At 51.0% G+C, this 19,353-nt stretch overlaps 1 protein-coding gene across 2 annotated transcripts in view; it reads left to right on the forward strand.

The window, feature by feature from the left end:
• Nucleotides 1–388: 388 nt before the first annotated feature.
• LOC140197901 (polyamine-transporting ATPase 13A3-like) overlaps nt 389–19,353 on the forward strand; it is a 67,377-nt gene continuing 48,412 nt past the window's right edge. The window contains exons 1-4 of one of the 2 annotated variants that reach the window (XM_072258487.1): nt 389–516; nt 837–1,010; nt 2,164–2,321; nt 7,377–7,565. In XM_072258487.1, the coding sequence (XP_072114588.1) occupies nt 393–516; nt 837–1,010; nt 2,164–2,321; nt 7,377–7,565 (645 nt within the window). In that variant the 5' untranslated portion in view covers nt 389–392. The remainder of the gene's footprint in view (nt 517–836; nt 1,011–2,163; nt 2,322–7,376; nt 7,566–19,353) is intronic. The other variant, XM_072258488.1, reaches the window with a different exon arrangement.

Here is a 19,353-nt window from a genome sequence, read left to right on the forward strand (position 1 = left end):
GCCTTCTCATGGCCCCTTCTGTCTCTCCTAATTTCTTTCTTAAGCTTTTTCCTGCTAGGCTTGTAGTCTTCTAGATCTCTATCATTACCTAGTTTTTTGAACCTTTCATAAGCCTTTCTTTTCTTCTTGACTAGATTTTCCAACAGCCTTTGTACACCACAGTTCCTGTACCCTACCATAACTTCCCTGTCTCATTGGAAAGTACCTATGCAGAACTCCACACAAATATCCCCTGAACTTTTGCCACATTTCTGCTGTACATTTCCCTGAGAACATCTGTTCCCAATTTATGTTTCCTAGTCCCTGCCTGATAGCCTCATATTTCCCCTTACTCCAGTTAAACTCAGTTTGGCTAACTGGGCCTGTCTCCCGTCCCACCCTCAGCTGCACAGATGGTGAGCTCGGCCGAGTTGGTACCTGGTGACGTGATCCTTCTCCCCGAGCAGGAGGTGGTCCTGCCCTGTGATGCCGTGCTTCTCACTGGCAATGTGGTGGTCAACGAGAGCATGCTGACAGGTGGGTGGGGGCCCTGTCCTGGGGCTGTGGTGGGGGCGAAGTGTGTCACACTGGAGGAGGTTGTGGGAAGGGAGGGAGGGAGGGTCTGTGGAAGGGTGTGAGGGAGTGGGGGGAATGGAAGGAAGGTGGGGGTAGGAGGCGGGCAGATATGGTATCAGTGGTCACCCCCCCGGATGGGGGTGAGTCTGTGAGCCGATGGCGGATGCAGTGGGACGGAGCTGGTGACGTGGGTATGAAGAGGGGACGGGTGGGAGGGGTTTAGGGATATCTCAATAGGGGGGCCACATTCAGGAGCCCCGACTGTGTTTCTGTGTCCCCAGGGGAGAGCGTCCCAGTGACTAAAGCCCCCCTCCCTGAGCTCTGCGATGAAGACACTCTTCGCACCCCCATCTTCCGCCTGCAGGATTATCGGCGCCACGTCCTGTTCTGCGGGACCCGCACCCTCCGAGTCCGGCCTGACCAGGGGCAGGTCCGCGCAGTCATCATCCGCACTGGTGAGGCCCGGCTGCGGTAAGGGGAGTAGCACCGTTCTCCACCACGCCCCAGAACAACCCTCCAATCTCCCCCTGCCCCACAATCCTGAGCTCCCCTCCAATCCCCCCTCAACCCAGGATCTCCCCCCTCGCCCTGGGTCTCCCCTCCGATCCCCCCTCGCCCCGGGTCTCCCCTCCGATTCCCCCTCGCCCCAGGACTCCCTTTTGATTCCCCCTCGCCCCAGGACTCCCTTCTGATTCCCCCTCGCCCTGGGACTCCCCTTCAATCCCCACCCCCTCACCCTGGGATTTCTCCTCTGATTTCTCCCCCTCTTACTGCAGTAGTCCCTTCTGATCCCCCCTCACCCCAGGGTCTCCCCTCTGACCCCCCCTCACCCCGAGACTCCCCTCTGACCCCCCCTCGCCCCAGGACTCCCCTCCGATACCCCCTGCCCCGGGACTCCCCTGCAATCCCCCCCTTGCTCTGGGACTCCCCTCTGACGTCCCCCTCGCCCCGGGACTCCCCTCCGATCCCCCCCACCCCCTCACCTTGGGGTTTCTCCTCTGCTTCCTCCCCCTCTTACTGCAGTAGTCCCTTCTGATCCCCCCTCACCCCAGGGTCTCCCCTCTGACCCCCCCTCACCCCGAGACTCCCCTCTGACCCCCCCTCGCCCCAGGACTCCCCTCCGATACCCCCTGCCCCGGGACTCCCCTGCAATCCCCCCCTTGCTCTGGGACTCCCCTCTGACGTCCCCCTCGCCCCGGGACTCCCCTCCGATCCCCCCCACCCCCTCACCTTGGGGTTTCTCCTCTGCTTCCTCCCCCTCTTACTGCAGTAGTCCCTTCTGATCCCCCCTCACCCCAGGGTCTCCCCTCTGACCCCCCCTCACCCCGGGACTCCCCTATGACCCCCCCTTCACCCCGGGACCCCTCTATGACCCCCCCCTCACCCCGGGACTCCCCTCCGATCCCCCCCCTCACCCCGGGTCTCCCTTCCGATCCCCCCTCACTCCAGGGTCTCCCCTGTGATCCCCCCCCTCACCCAAGGGTCTCCCCTCTGATCCCCTCTCTCGACCCACAGTTTCTCCTCTGATCTCCCCTTGCCCCGGGACTCCCCTCCGATCCCCCCCTTGCCCTGGGTTCTCACATTCTTCTCTATCTCTTCCCCTGCCAGGCTTCCTCACCACCAAGGGGCAGCTGGTCAGGTCTATCCTGTACCCCAAACCTGTTGACTTCAAGCTGTTCCGGGACGCCAGGCGTTTTGTAGCCTGCCTGGTGCTTGCTGCTGTGTTGGGCTCCATCTACACCGTAGTCATCAGCTCCATCCGCAGGGTGAGTGCAGACCCCCTCCTCCCTGCGCCTGTGGGCCCTGGCCTCTCTGGAGACGGCTGTGTGAGGTGGGTCCCAGTCAACCTTTCCAGCTCAAGCACCGCTCGATGCCCTTGTGGGCATTCACCCGCAGGGTGGCACGTTCGCGAAGCAGTTAGCTTACCATTACATAGTGCAAGCACTCAGAAGGTTCAGCTCAGTTCCCGCTGCTGTCTGTAACATTCCCCGGTGAGCGCGTGGGTTTCCTCACCGGTGAGTGGGTGGATTTTCTCTGGGTGCCCCGGTTCCCTTCCACAGCCCAAAGACGTACGGGTCAGGGTTAGGAAGGTGTGAGTGTACTACGCTGGTGTCTGAAGCATGCCGCGCTTGTGGGATGCCCCAGCACACTGCAGAAAAACCAACGAAGTGAACACCACATTTCACTCTATGTCTGAACGCCCCCTGTGATTTTATACACCTCTATAAGATCATGAGGTGGTGGGGTAGAGATACTGTATGTCTCTACCAAAGGAGGTGTAAGGTGCTCCTTCCCTCCGCAAGCCTGTAGTCACCCTTGGGCGAGGTGTAGCACCTGCTTATCTACACCCCCCCCCCAACACCCCGATCAGGGTCAGGTGAAACCGTGGGAGCAGGTGGTGGATGGTCGTACGAGCAGCCGGTGTACATCACACGTCCTGCTTATGTGACCACTGACACCAGGCAGACAATCTCTGAAGAGTATTGATAATGGCTGGGATCACCCATCTTATAAAGACACTGCCCAGAGGAAAACAATGGAAAACCACCATAATCACCCACGTCACACGACACAGCACAAGATGATAATGATGAGGTGCGGTCTGACAGAGAAACCCTTCCCTGGGTGACCGTGAACGACATCACAGGTAGACAGGCCGGTGAAGGAGGCGTTTGGGACAATGGCCCTCATCGGTCAGGACGTTGTACGCAGGAGCTGGGACATCACACTGCCGTTGTACAAGGCTTGTTGAGGTCGCATTTGGAGTACTGCGTTCAGTTTTGGAAACCCTGCTATTAAAGGCAAAGACTATTATTTTTTGTCACATGTACCTCAATACACAGTGAAAAGTTACAAAATATTGTAACTGCATCATATGCAGATGACACTGTGTTAATTGCAAGTACGGAGGAAGAACTACAAAACTTAATTGATATAATTGTTGAAGAAAGTGCAAAAATGGGTCTATCTATCAATTGCAAAAAGACAGAATGTATGGTGATATCCAAAAAGAAGGAGAATCCTATCTGCAGGCTGAGAATAAATGGGAAAGACATAAAACAAGTAAAGAACTTTTGCTACTTAGGAAGCTGGGTGACATCAGATGGCAGGTGCGACATGGACATCAAAAGAAGAATAGGGATGGCAAAAGACACCTTTACGAGAATGAAGAGTATACTGACCAATACTAAACTAGGCATGACAACCCACCTCAGAGCACTGAAATGTTACATTTATCCAGTTATGTTATATGGCTCAGAATGCTGGACAATATCTCGTAACATGAGGAAACAAATTGTAGCAGCAAAGATGTGGTTTTTGAGGAGGATGCAAAGAATATCATGGATGCAATGAATATCTAATGAAGATGTCATGAACAGACCAAGCAAAAATAGAGAAATAATGTATGAGATCATGAAAAGGCAACGTGACTTCATTGGACATGTGATCAGGAAAGAGGAGTTAGAAGGCACGGTAATTATGGGAAAGATTGAAGGGAAGAAGGCAAGAGGAAGGCAAAGACTAGTGATGATGGAGACAGCAGCCAGAGAACTGGGAATGAATACCAGTGAGTTGATCCACTTGACCCGAAACAGGAGTGTGTGGGCCATGGCAGTCAAAGCTCAGACTGGGCACGACACCTGATGATGATGGTGATCAGTTACAACATATCAAGTCAGCAACTGCAGCATCCTGGATGTCAATACCTGGACCCAACCTATCAACACAGCTACAAAGTGGCTATATTTCAATAGGAGTTTGAGGAGATTTGGTTTGTCACCCATTTCTACAGATGTACCCCCACGGAGAGCATTCTAACTGGCTCCATCGCTGTCTGTTACGGATCCTCACCACACCTCCCCCACCTCCCCATCCCCGACACTGCACAGGATCGAAATAAGCTGCAGAGTTGTGAACTCAGCTCCATCATGGGCACCAGACTCTGTTGTATCCAGGACACCTTCAAAGAACGGTGCCTCAGAAAGGCAGCATCCATCGTTAAGGACCCCCACCACCCAGGACAAGCCCTCTTCTCATTGCTAATATCAGGGAGCCTGAAGACACACACTCAGTGCTTCAAGAACAGCTTCTTCCCCTCTGCCATCTGATTTCTGAATGGATATTCAACCCATGAACACTACCTCACTATTTTTATTTCCATATTTGCACTACTTATTCTCTCTATCTATATATCTCTCTCTCTATCTATCTATTTCAGTCTATGATCATGTATTGCATCGTACTGCTGCCACAAAGACCACAAATTTCACAACATATGCCGGTGAGATTAAACCTGATTCTGAATCTGAAATGTGTCCTTTGCCTGAAGGTGTACCGGGAGCTGCCCGCAAGTGTGACCATGTTTCCGACCCTTTGGGGGCGTGGGAGAAAACGGGAGCACCCAGAGGAAAGCCCCACGGTCATGAGGCGAATGTACAGACAGCGGTGGGAACTGACCCCTGGGAGAGTCATGCGAGCCATGACCCCTGGGCAACAGTCATGCTAACCATGCTGGCTAGAGGAAAGATGCCAGCAAGCTGGGAAGAGAGCACAGAGGAGATTTATGAGGATGTCAGTGGGACTCTGGGCACCGAGTTAGGGAGAGCAGTTGGGACTTTATTCCTTGGCGTGTAGCAGACTTTGAGGAGTGCTCTTATAAAGGTGTATAGAATCACAGAGGGCATAGTTAGGATGAATGTACAGTCTCTTTCTCCGGGCTTGGATGGAGACCTTGGTAAGCATAGGCATGTTGGGCTGAAGTGATCTTCAGCTGGCAACATCAGCCCAGGTTACCAACAAGCCCTCGACAGTCTACAAGAAAAACATCAATAACACAACATCTTGAGCACCCAATGCAAAATCGCAGAGGAAAATCGCAGGTCAGGCAGCATCTTCGGAGAGGAATCAACGGCAGATGTTTTGGACCGAGACCCTTCACCAAAGATATCAATAAGATCGATAAGGTGCAGAGAAAACTTACAAGGATGTTGCCAGGCTTTGAGGACCAGAGTCATGGGGAGAGGTTGAATCGGTTCAGACTTTATTCCCTGGAGAACAGGAGAATGAGGGGAGATTTGACAGAGGTTAGTAGACAAAATTTTGAGGAGTATAGATAGGGTAAATGCAAACAGGATTTTTCCACTGAGATTGGGTGAGACTAGAACCTGAGATCATGGGTTTAGGGTGAAAGGTGAAATGTTCAAGGGGAGCTCAGAGTGTGGATCAAGCTGCCAGCAGAAGCAGTGGATACGGCTGTGACAGAAGATTGGGTAAACAGACGGATTGGTGGGTATGGTCCTGTGCAGATTGATGGGTCTAGCCAGAACAACAGCTCGGCATGGACTAGGTGGGCCAAAAGGCCTGTTTCTGTGCTGTAGGTTCTATGACTCTGGTGCAGAAATTTCAGGGGCCCTGGCGGAGAGATTTAAAACATCCTTAGCCATGAGTAGGGTGCCGGAGGACTGGAGGATAGCTAATGTTGTTCTGTTGTTTAAGAACGGCTCTAAGAATAATCTGGGAAATTTGAGGCCAATGAGCCTGAACTCACTCAAATTATTGGAAGGTATTCTAAAGGACTGGATACATAATATTTGGATAGACAGGGACTGATCAGGGACTGTCAGCATGGCTCTGTTGTGTGGTAGGTCGTGTCTCATCAATCTTAGAGAGTTTTTGAGGAGATTACCAGGAATGAAAGGCAGTGGACATTGTCTACATGGACTTTAGCAAGACCTTTGACAAGGCTGGTCAAGAAGGTTCAGTTGCTCCGCATTCAGAATGAGGTAGTAAATTGGATCAGACATTGGCTTTGTATGAGAACCCAGAGGGTGGTAGTAGAGGGTTGCCTCTCTGACCAGAGGTCTGTGACTAGTGGTGTGTCACAGGGTTTGGTGCTGGGTCTCTTGTTCTTCATTATCTATATCAATGATCTGGATGATAATGTGGTTAACTGGATCAGCAAATTTGTGGATCACCCCAAGATCAGGGCTGTAGTGGACAGCAATGAAGACCATCAGAGCTTGTAACGGGATCTGGACCAGCTGGAAAAGGGGGCTGAAAAAAATGGCAGATGGAATTTAATGCAGACCAGTGTGAGGAGCTGTACTTTGGTAGGACCAACCAGGGTAGGACTTACCCTGAGGAGTAAATGAGGAGTGCGAAGTGCAGTGAAATAGAAAGATCTGGGAATACTGATTCATAATTCCTTGAAAGTGGTTAGGTTCGTAAAGAGAGCTCTTAGCAAATTGGTCTTCATAAGGTTGAGCATTGATCCAGGAGTTATGATGTTAGACTGAATTTGGAGTGTTGTGTGCAGTTCTGGTCAGCTACCTACAGGAGAGATATCAGCAATGTTGAAAGAGTTCAGAGAAAATTTACAAGGATGTTGTTGGGACTCGAGGACCAGAGTTATAGAGAAAGGTTGAATAGGATAGGACCTGATTCCCGAGGGTAGCAGACTGAGAGGAGATTTGACAGAGGGATACAAATGATGAGGGTAAATGCAAACAGGCTTTTCCCCCAGACTGAGTGAGATGAGAACTAGAGGTCATAGGTTTAGGGCCAAAGATTAAGGGGAATTGAGGGTCAAGTGTGGAAAGAGCTGCCAGCAGAAATGGTTGATGTGAATTTGATTGTAACTGTCAGAGGGGTTTTGAGAGGTACATAGATGGGAGGGTGAGGAGAGATTGAAAGCAAGACAGAGTCATGGTGTTTGAGAGAGGGAAGTGCATGTGTGTGAGAACGTGTAAGTGTTTATGTCAGAGAGGGAGACAGTTGGTTCTGCCTGCTGATGGCTCCTGCTCTACCGCCCCCAACCCCAGGAGCCCATCGTGGAGATCGTGCTGAAGGCTCTGGACGTGGTGACCATTGTGGTCCCACCAGCGCTGCCGGCCGTGGTGATGGTGGGCGTTGTCTATGCCCAGCGACGCCTTCGGAGACGAGGAGTCCACTGCATCAGCCCCCATCGCATCAACCTGTGTGGTCAGCTTGACCTCGTCTGCTTCGACAAGGTGAGTCTGAGTCCTGACACCACCACATCGGACTCCCCCACATCCCTGTTGGTGGCACGTGGGGATTAACTTCACACCCCCTGGGGCCTCAGCACACAGCAAGACTTCACTGATCGCACTTCTATGTTATGAAGCCTCCCACCATGCTCCCCTCCCCTCCATGCTCCCCATCCACAGTGATGACCCTCCTTTTTAATATTTAATATTTCACTACTGTTTGAGTAATTTTGTATATACAAGCATTCTTGCTTGTTTAAATAATTATGGGTTATGTGCAAAAAAAAGTTAATTACATATGTCATCGCGCAGTCACATGATCCTCGCACGCCTTGCTGAGAGTAAAGTCGGAGTTTTTGGACTCCTGTGTTTTCTTTGAATTAGTTTAACATTTTGAAGTTACAAAACATAACATTGGTGATGAGGTATTTTTAAATTGAACCCGACCCGGCCACCAACCTGTTAGAGCACAGCGAGACGTTCGAGAGCAGTGGTGAAACAGAGTAGCGGGCGTTCTTTGGAAGGGAATTAGTTTAAAAATAAGGCCGTAAATGGAAGAATTCAGGGTTCATAAAGAGGTGAATAATCATCATTTAAAAAGAGTAGAAATGATGGGCTACATCGGAAAGATGGACGAATTTGATTACAGAGCAGGTAATACTGAACTATTTGAAGTAAATGAAATAGCCAATGAGAGGCGAGTGACAATTTTGCTGAGTGCATTAGGTTTAAAGTCACACAATTTGCTTTGAAGTTTGATTGCTCCAGCCAAACCATCAGAAATGAGCTTTGCTGCTGTTGTAATAGTGATGCAGGAACACATTGAACTGAAAGCATTGTTGATTGCAGAATGCTTTAGCTTTCATAAGTGGAGGGTAGAAGGGGAGGCTATTTCAGTGTATGTGGCTGAACTGAAGAGAAAGTCTAAGATTTGTCATCTCGCTGATGGTCTTAATGATACACTAAGAGAATCTTACAAGAAAGCATTCAAAAACAGTTCCTAACTGAAGCACAAATTACAGTTAAAAGAGCAGTTAAAATTGCTGTATCAATGGAAACAGCAGACGGAGACTCCATTGAGTTGCAATCAGGAATGAAAGTGAGCGTGAACAAAATTGCAACTTCTAAACAAAACCTGGCCGGATTGAGCATCGTGATGGGGCTCAGGTACCAAACAAGTGCAGGTTTAAAGGCAAAACTTGCAGAAAAGGCAAAAAAAAAGGACATATCGAAAGTGCATGCTGGGCAAACATAAATGGACTGCTCAGGGAAGAGAAAAAGATAAAAAAAAGTTAAGTTGCAGTTTTAAAAAAGCACTAATCTGGACACTGTTGATGAAAAACCTACTAATTATGAGAGTGACACAGGACTGGCTCACCTTGAGATTTACAACGTAACAGGAGACAAGTGATACGGCTTATACCAGAAGTCAGCAGCAAATTAATTAAAATGGAATTGGACACTGGCTCAGCTGTTTCAGTCATTCCACAAAATGAGTTTGAATGGCATTTCAAATATACTGAACTGAAGTCTGCAGATATCCACTAAGAAATTATACTGGAGAAAAGACAACTCCTGTGGGAATGGCAATTGTAACAGCAAAATACAACAACCAACAAGCCACTTTGGGGTTGAATGTGGTAAAAGCAGGAGGACCAGCATTGTAGGGCTGTGATTGGCTGAGACAACTACAAATTGATTGGAGATCCACCTGCCATTTTCCTGCCTCATCACCTGCAACAGAGTCAAATGAAAGTGATTTAAGAAAGGCACTGGGTGATGCTACTAATGTCTCCACTCTGAGCACCACAAACCTATGCCATCTGAGGACAAACATGTGCTGGGGTCATCCTCTGTGCCTCTGGTCGGAAAGCATATTGGACCAAGGAAGGACCAAGCTGCTCAGAGGAATTGTGAAAGTGATGAAAGCAGTGGTCTGACTGCAGCAGCTTTTGTCGGCAACCTATCGGAGAACACTTCTGATGTGTTAATCAGGCAGTTATTTGTGAAATGTGGCTTGGTTTTAAGCTGGAACAGAGTTCAAGCAGCTTAAGGAAAGTTGCAAGCATTCGGCTTTTGTGAGCTTAAAAAACCAGAATCTACTCTGCATGCATTAGGGTTATTGCATGAATTTCAAGTGGGAGATAAAAAGGCCATTGTTAAAACCATTCACTGTTGGTCCAACTAATCGTCCTCCATGCTGCTAGACTGCTTTGATGACATCGACTGGGATGTCCTCCATGATAAGGATGTCTCTGAATTCACGGATGAGATCAAGTTTCATCCGGAAGTGCATCAGAAACCTTGGATCAACAGTTCCGTGCGAACAGCACTTACCACTCGGCACAGAACTGATATTGCTGGTAATCAGCAGCAACTCGAGAAATGCAGCTATGATCTGCGCAAAGTCTTTCTTTTCAAATCTTTTTATTGTATATACAGGAAAAATGACATGAGTACATCGAAGTAACAAAACTTACAATGCCTCAAAAAAAAACCATTATCTTAAAGATTAAAAACAAATTTTGTGATAACAAAAACCTACTAAGCAGAAAAGTGAGAAAAAAAAAGAACCCATTAGGTGTACAACACCGGAGCCATGTGTCATACAAAAAGCTTCTAAAAATAAACATCAAACCACCAGCAAGAAAATATACTAAAAGAATTTACAATTAGATCGTGGAAAAATTATATCGATTAACTCAAATGATAAAAACGAGCAAGTGTGCCCCATCTTTTCTCAAAATCAAATAAAGGTTCAAAGGTTCGTCTTTTAATTTTCTCTAAACTAAGACATAGCATCACTTGAGAGAACCATTGTGACAAAGTGGGAGCTGATGTATCCTTCCACTTCAACAAAATGGCCCTCACTCAGTTCTGGATGATGGCGACGAGTCGGAGGCCTTCCCAGTGACAAATGGCGTCAAACAAGACTGTGTTCTTGCCCCGACTCTGTTCAGTATGGTATTCTCTGCCATGCTGACAGATGCCTTCCGTAACTACGAAGAAGGAATCCACGTCAGGTACAGGACTGACGGCAGGTTGTTCAACCTTAGGTGCCAGCAGGCAGTTACAAAGGTGCGAGAGACTGTCATCAGAGACTTGTTGTTTGCTGGTGACTGCACACTCAACGCCAGCACAGAGCAGGAGATGCAGCGTGAAATGGACTGCTTCTGACAAGCCTGCGACAACTTCGGTCTCACTACCAGCACCAAAAAGACCGAAGTTATGTACCAGCCTGCCCCAGGAAAGCCATACCAGGAGCCGCGCATCACGGTGAAGGGCCAGAACCTCCAGGCAGTCGACAACTTCACCTACCTGGGCAGCATACTCTCTCGCGCAGTGAACATAGACGCTGAAGTCAACAACAGGATTGCCAAAGCCAGCGCCGACTTTGGGAGACTCCGTGAGAACGTCTGGGAGCGGAGAGGACTCAGCCTTACCACCAAGCTGAAGGTCTACTGTGCAGTGGTCCTTACCACCCTCCTTTACGCCAGCGAGACCTGGACTGTCTACAGCAGACACGCCAAACAGCTCAACCACTTTCACCCGAGCTGTCTCCGCAGACTCCTCCACATCAGGTGGCAGGACAAAGTCCCCGACACGGAAATCCTGGAACGAGCTGGGCTCTGCAGCGTCTACACCCTCCTGCTGAAAGCCCAAGCCTGGTGGGCTGGACATGTGGTCAGAATGCCAGACAGCCGATTGCCTAAGCAGCTGCTGTACGGAGAACGGTGTCAGGGCAAGCGCTCAGTCGGGGGGCAGAAGAAACGTTACAAAGACTGCCTCAAAGCGTCCCTCAAAGGCCTGGGTGTCGACATCAACACGTGGGAGACGCTTGCCCTGGACCGTCCAGCTTGGCGCAGCGAGATCACCACAGGAGCCCGTGCAGCTGAAGTCAGGCGCATCATCGAGGCGCAACGAAAGCGTGCTGTGCGCAAGGCCCGAGCAGCATCCACTGCCACGACAGCACCCACCCACTTGTGTCCCACATGTGGGCCAGACTTCAGGGCCCGGATTGGCCTCATCAGTCACCTCCGGACCCACAGCCACCAATCTCCCATTTGACTTTGAAGCCCTGGTCATCTTCGACTACGAAGGACAAACAACAACAACAGCAACCCTAACACAGTGGTGTCAAGAAAACAACCTCTCCCTCTGGTTGTGGATTACAGGAGGAATGGAGACAGTCTAACCCCTGTTGACATCAATGGATCTGGGGTTGAGAGGGTAAACAGCTTTAAATTCCTCGGCATCCGCATCACCGAGGACCTCGCGTGGTCTGTACACACCAGCTGTGTGGTGAAAAAGGCACAACAGCACCTCTTCCACCTCAGATGGTTGAGGAAGTTTGGAATGGGTCCCCAAATCCTAAGAACTTTCTACAGGGGCACAATTGAGAGCATCCTGACTGGCTGCATCACTGTCTGGTATGGGAACTGCAGAGAGTGGTGCGGACAGCCCAGCGCATCTGTAGATGTGAACTTCCCACTATTCAGGACATTTACAGAGACAGGTGTGTAACAAGGGCCTGAAAGATCATTGGAGACCCGAGTTACCCCAGCCACAAACTGTTTCAGCTGCTGCCATCTGGGAAACGGTACTGCAGCATAAAAGCCAGGACCAACAGGCTCCAGGACAGCTTCTTCCACCAGGCCATCAGACTGATTAATTCATGCTGACACAACTGTATTTCTGTGTTATATTGACTGTTGTACCTACTATTTAGTATAAATTACTATGAATTGCACATTGCATCTTTATTGAGATGTAACATAAAGATATTTACTCCTCATGTATGTGAGGGACGTAAGAAATAAAGTCAATTCAAAAAGTTACTTGTAAGGGTAGATACAAAGCCCAGCTGGATGAATGGGAGGTCCAAAAGAAAGGAGTCAATGGAGACACGAAATAGAGGATTCATCACATAATGTTGTGGCTGAGGAAACCACCAGGAGGGATCAGATCGTAGAGCAACAACAGAGGGAGTAATTAGAGAATACTCGTGCACTAAATGTACCTTCCCAACACCAAGATGCACAAACTAGAAGAAGAAAAAAAGAAGTATGTCCAGAGATGTCAGAACCACCTCCTGCAGCCTCAGAGTCAGCTACAGCCACCTCAGACCCTGAGATAGTTTCACAGCCACAATTCTCACTTGTCAAGCAGAGTGACCCCCACCCCCTTGTCAGGAAAGACGTTATACTACAAGAGTAAGAAATCCTCCACAGCAATGAAATCCTTAAGCCCGAATGGACAATTTAAAATTTACTATGCTGTGGATGTCCGTATAGTAGTTGTATTATACAGTATACAGTGTATACATATATTGACATATAATTTATCTAATTTGATATGCGTTCTATATTGTTGGAGTTTATAGCTGAGCAGGGAAGGGTGTTGTGTATTTAATATATCAGTAATATTTGTGCAATCTTGTGTCTGTATGTGTGAGAATGCTTAATCTCCAAATATGTGTGTATATATATATACACACACACGTATGGTGGTGGCATCCGTCAGTCTCGCAAGACCATGGATCTGCTCCTGGAAACTCTTGCTTCAGTCTGTGTTAGAGCAGCGTCTGTTGTGGCTGTAGAGTCCATCACGGGAGTGACAGTCTCGGCTGCAGCGACTGCACTTGAAGGCACTGTCCTCCAGTGTTGTCTTGGTGCTCTTTTTTCCGATGAGTGCACTTTACTTCAGCAGCAAGCCTCAGCTTCTCTTCTCATCTTTTTACACCTCTGCGTAGTTCCAGCCTCCAGTGAGAGCAATCGCTTGCGATGTCCTCCCACCTCTCGACGTTTATTTTCAGTGACTTCATGTCTCTCTTGCAGACAGCTTTGAAACGAAGATGGGGCCACCCTTGTGCTCTCTTGCCAGAGGCCAGTTCCCCGTACAGCAGGTCTTTCGGGATCCTCCCATCTGACATGCGGTGTACGTGGCCCAGTCAGCGGAGACGGCATTGTTGGAGCAGAGTGAAGAGGCTGGGTATCTGGGCGTGGGCCAGGACCTCATTGTTGGTGACTCGGTCAGTCCACGTGATGTCCAGGATGCGTCTCAGGCTGTGAAGGTGGAAGGCGTTGAGGCGTTGAAAGCATTCAGTCATCACTTGACACAGACAACATCCGTGGAGTGTACGAGGGGATCAAGAAAGCCATCGGGCCAACCCAGAGCAAGACAGCACCATTGAAAACCATAACAGACGAGACCATCAATGACAAAGGCAAGCAGATGGAGAGATGGGTGGAGCATTACTCCGAACTCTTCTCCAGAGAAAACAGCATCTTGGACAGTGTGCTAGATGCCATGGAATGCCTGCCTATCATGGAGGAACTTGATGCATTGCTGACTGCCGAAGAGATGAGTAAAGCCATCGACAGCCTGCCCACTGGGAAGGCACCAGGATTGGATGGCATTCACCAGAGGCCATCAAATGTGCAAAGGGCGTCCTGCTAAACCACCTGCATGAACTACTGTGCCAGTGCTGGACAGAGGGAGCAGTGCCGCAAGACATGAGGGACTGCAACATTGTCACCATATATAAGAACAAAGGGGACAGAAGCGACTGTAACAGCTACAGGGGAATCTCCTTGCTGAGCACCGTTGGGAAGGTCTTCGCCCGCGTGGTCCTGAACGGACTGCAGAAAATATCGAAAAGGGTATATCCCGAGTCTCAGTGCGGTTTCAGGTCAGAACATTCCACAATCGCCATGATCTTCTCCCTTTGACAGCTACAAGAGAAATGCAGAGAGCAAAGACAACCACTCTACGTCGCTTTCATTGACCCTACGAAGACATTCGACCTTGTGAGCAGAGACGGCCTGTTCAAAATCCTCACCAGGATTGGTTGTCCCCCGAGGCTCCTCAGGATAGTTCAGTCATTCCACACAGGCGTTCAGTTCGACGGCTCTTCTTCGGAGGCCTTCAACATCCGCAGCAGTGTGAGGCAGGGCTGTGTGCTTGCTCCCACCCTGTTTGGCATCTTCTTCACAGTCATGCTGAAGCACGCCTTTGGAACATCAGCTGATGGTATCTACCTCCACACCAGATTGGATGGGAGGCTGTTCAGTCTGTCCCGGCTGAGGGCGAAAACCAAGGTTCGTGAAGTACTCATCAGGGATAGTTGTTTGCAGATGACGCGGCACTAGCAACACACTCTGAAGAGCAACTGCAACGCCTCACAGACAGCTTCTCAAGAGCCTGTCAGGGCTTCAGCTTGACCACCAGCCTGAAGAAAACCAACGTGTTGGGCCAAGGCGTTGATCACTGTGGTAAACCATGTATATATGTTGTAACTGCGTTACCTGTCTGGACACACCCCTCTGCTGACTGCCCCTGTGGCTCCTCCCACAGTGTCCTGTATAAAGGTGTTCGCCTTGCCCCTCCCCCTCAGTCGGGGGCAGACACTCACTGTGGAGGTCGTACTGTACAGCAAATAAAAGCCTTTCAGTATTTTACCAAACCTCAGTCTTTTGGAGTAATTGAAGGTGCTTCAATTTTATTCGCTGTATGTTTTAAAACATGGAACAGGCCCTGAGACCAGAAAAATTAGACCTCAATCCGCAAACACTTAAAGCTGGAAACGCTTTCAAACTCTGGCTGGCCTGCTTTGAAGTGTATCTAGAGGAGATTAAAGTGACCGACCCCGTAGTGAAGCGTAGAGTTCTACTCTCCAGGGTCAGTCCACGGGTTTATTCGCTGATCAGAGACCAGCCGAACTATGACGGCACGATGAACGCACTCAAAAGACAATACCTGCGGCTGATAAACAGCGTCTATGCTCGGCATCGCTTAGCGACACGGCAACAATGCCCCGGGGAATCGAGTGCTGAGTTTGTCCAGGCCCTACGGACGCTCGTGCGGGCCTGCAATTGCCAGGAGCTGATGGCGGCACAGCATGCATAACTCCTAGTGAGAGACGCCTTCGTCACGGGGACCAGGTCAGTGTACGTGCGCCAGCGGCTGCTGGAAAAAGCCGATCTTACCCTAAGTTCGGCCATCGAGCTGGCTGATACGTTGGAGGCCGCTCTGCATAACTCCAAGGCTTTCCAGGCACGCGATCCCCCGATGGCCTCGTGGGTGCCGCAGACCCCGCAACCCGCCGGCGAATCGACCTCGGCTGCCGCCAGTCGTGAGTCCGCGAAGTGCTACTTCTGCGGACTGGAGAAGCACCCCCGGAAACGCTGCCTGGCCCGACAAGCTACCTGCTCCAGCTGCGGAAAGAAGGGCCACTTCGCCAAGGTCTGTAAGTCAAAACCGCGAGCGGGATTGAGCAGCGCCGCATGCGAGACGTGAGGGTCGCCATCTTCCCTGCACACTGCCACCACGTGCGAGACATGGGGGCCGCCATCTTCCCTGCACACTGCCACCACGTGCGAGACATGGGGGCCGCCATCTTCCCTGCACACTGCCACCACGTGCGAGACGTGAGGGTCGCCATCTTGCCTGCCGCCATCTTCCCTGCACGCCACCACCACGTGCGAGATATGGGGGCGACCATCTTGGTCGGCGCCACCTCCCACCGCCTACGACCAACGAGTGCTCACGGGGCACCCCACTGTGCTGGACCAAGACAGCGACCCCACCCTGGCTTCCGTGACTCTCGACCAAAGCGCTTCCCACCAGCTCGCAAGGTCAATGATGGACATCCTGGAGGAGGGGCGCAGGACAAGCTGCCTGTCTGACACAGGCAGCACGGAGAGTTTTATCCACCCGGCCACGGTGCAGCATTGCGGACTCGTGATACGGCCGGTAAGTCGGAGGGTCACCATGGCCTCCGGGTCGCATACAACAGACATCCGGGGGGGTTGTACAGCGACACTAGTGGTGCAGGGCACAGAATATCGGGACTTTACGTTACTGGTCTTGCCTCAACTGTGTGCCCCTGTGCTATCGGGGCTCGACTTCCAGAGCCACCTGAAAAGCGTGACAATGAAGTATGATGGGCCCCTCCCGCCAATTACTGTCATAAATCCCCTGTTTTGTAGAGATATGTCACGTACCCTGCTACTGACCACACACAGACACCAACCCGAACATCCCACCCAACACCATGCCAACTGCTACACTACCGACACCACTTGCAGCCTCTCCACCCTCAGGATCCTGCTCCCACCGCTGTTCGCCAACCTGACCCCCGACTGTAAACCTGTGACAACTAAAAGCAGGAGGTACAGCGCGGGGGACAGAGCCTTCATTAAGTCGGAGGTGCAGCGGCTGCTCAGGGAGGGGGTCATTGAGGCAAGCACAAGTCCTTGGAGGGCGCAGGTGGTCGATGTTCGGAACAGGGAGAAGAATAGGATGGTCATGGACTATAGCCAGACCATCAATAGATTCACGCAGCTCGACGCGTACCCTCTACCCCGCATCGCGGATATGGTCAATCAGATAGCACAGTACAAGGTGTACTCGACCATAGACCTAAAATCCGCTTACCATCAGCTCCCCATCTGCCGGGAGGACCGCCCTTACCCCGCCTTCGAGGCAGATGGCAGGCTTTATCAATTCCTGCGCGTCCCCTTCGGTGTCACGAATGGTGTATCTGTCTTCCAGAGGGCAATGGACCGGATGGTGGACCAGTGCCAACTGAAGGCCACGTTCCCATATCTGGATAACATCACCATCTGCGGTCACGACCAGCAGGATCACGACAACAACCTCCAAAAATTTCTCCAAGCGGCCAAATCTTTCAACCTCACCTATAACAAGGACAAGTGTGTATTTGGGACCACCCAACTTGCTATCCTTGGGTGTGTCGTGGAGAATGGAGTCATTGGCCCTGACCCCGACGGTATGCGCCCCTTGTTGGAACTCCCTCTTCCCAATACCCTCAGAGCCCTCAAAAGGTGCCTGGGCTTCTTTTCATATTACGCCCAATGGGTCTCTAACTACACAGACAAGGCCCACCCCCTGGTCAAGTCCGCCACATTCCCCCTCTCTGCCAAGGCCCGCGCGGCCTTCAACCGCATAAAAGGGGAGATTGCCAAAGCAGCAATGTATGCGGTGGATGAGGCCATTCCCTTCCAAGTAGAGAGTGACGCCTCTGACTTTGCGCTGGCTGCTACCCTCAACCAGGCAGGAAGACCAGTGGCGTTCTTCTCCCGTACCCTTCAAGGCCCTGAAATTCGGCACTCTGCGGTAGAGAAAGAGGCCCAGGCCATAGTGGAAGCTATAAGGCACTGGAGGCACTATCTTGCCGGCAAAAGGTTCACCCTGCTAACTGACCAGCGCTCAGTCGCATTCATGTTTAATAATCAGCAGCTGAGCAAAATCAAAAATGATAAAATTCTGAGGTGGAGAATCGAACTCTCCACCTACAACTATGACATCATGTACAGGCCTGGGAAGCTCAGCGAGCCCTCCGATGCCCTATCCCGGGGAACGTGCGCCAGCGCGCAGATCGACCAGCTATACGCCCTACATGTAGACCTTTGCCACGCAGGAGTCACCCGGCTTTTCCACTTCGTGAAAGCCCGGAACCTGCCTTACTCCCTTGAGGAGATCAGGATGATGACCAGGGACTGCCAAGTCTGCGCGGAGTGCAAACCGCACTTCTACTGACCCGAAAAGGCACCACTCATCAAGGCCACCCGCCCCTTTGAGCGACTGAGTGTTGACTTTAAGAGCCCCCTTCCCTCCACCAACCGCAATGTGTACTTTCTTAACGTAATTGACGAGTACTCGCGGTTCCCCTTCGCCATCCCCTGCCCCGACACCACTACCACGTCAGTTATAAAAGCCCTGCGCAAGCTCTTCACTCTGTTCGGATACCCATGTTATATCCACAGTGACAGAGGGTCCTCGTTTATGAGTGACGAGTTGCGCCAATATCTACTGGCTAGGGGAATTGCAACCAGTAGGACCACGAGCTATAATCCCCGGGGGAATGGACAGGTGGAGAAGGAGAATGGCACAGTGTGGAAAGCCACACTCTTAGCCCTCAGGTCAAAGGGACAGCCAGTCTCCCGCTGGCAGGAGGTCCTTCCCGAGGCACTCCACTCCATCCGCTTCCTGTTATGCACAGCCACCAACGCCACCCCTCATGAGCGGCTCTTTTCTTTTCCCAGAAAATCGACCACTGGGACCACCCTACCATCTTGGCTGACGTCCCCAGGGCCAGTGCTGCTCCGGAAACATGCGAGGAGCAATAAATACTTCCCAATGGTCGAGAGGGTTCACTTACTTCATGTGAACCCCCACTATGCCTATATGGTTTTATCTGATGGGCGGGAGGACACGGTCTCCATCCGCGACCTGGCGCCCGCAGGAGCTCCGGGCCCCCACCCTGAACACTCCATGGTGACTATTGACCCCGTACCCACCGATGTATGTACCTACGAGACACCGTGCACCCCAAACCCTATACAGACACCACACGACACTCCTATACCGGGCGCGACACACACGCACGAGGGATTACCGACGCCTAGCGTGCTGGCACCTGAAGTCAGGCCGGAGCCAGCACAACCGCCATCGCCGGTGCTACTTAGATCACAGCGACGGACTCGACCACCTGATAGACTTAACCTGTAAATATACTTCTTGTAAATATTGTCAGTCACTTCACCCCGCGGGACTCTTTTTAAAAAAAGGAGGGGTGAATGTGGTAAACCATGTATATATGTTGTAACTGGGTTACCTGTCTGGACACGCCCCTCTGCTGACTGCCCCTGTGGCTCCTCCCACAGAGTCCTGTATAAAGGTGTTCACTTTGCCCCTCCCCCTCAGTCCGGGGGCAGACACTCACTGTGGAGGTCGTATTGTACAGCAAATAAAAGCCTTTCAGTAT

This window comes from Mobula birostris, chromosome 5 (genome assembly GCF_030028105.1).
Source record: "Mobula birostris isolate sMobBir1 chromosome 5, sMobBir1.hap1, whole genome shotgun sequence".
Taxonomy (NCBI): domain Eukaryota; kingdom Metazoa; phylum Chordata; class Chondrichthyes; order Myliobatiformes; family Myliobatidae; genus Mobula; species Mobula birostris.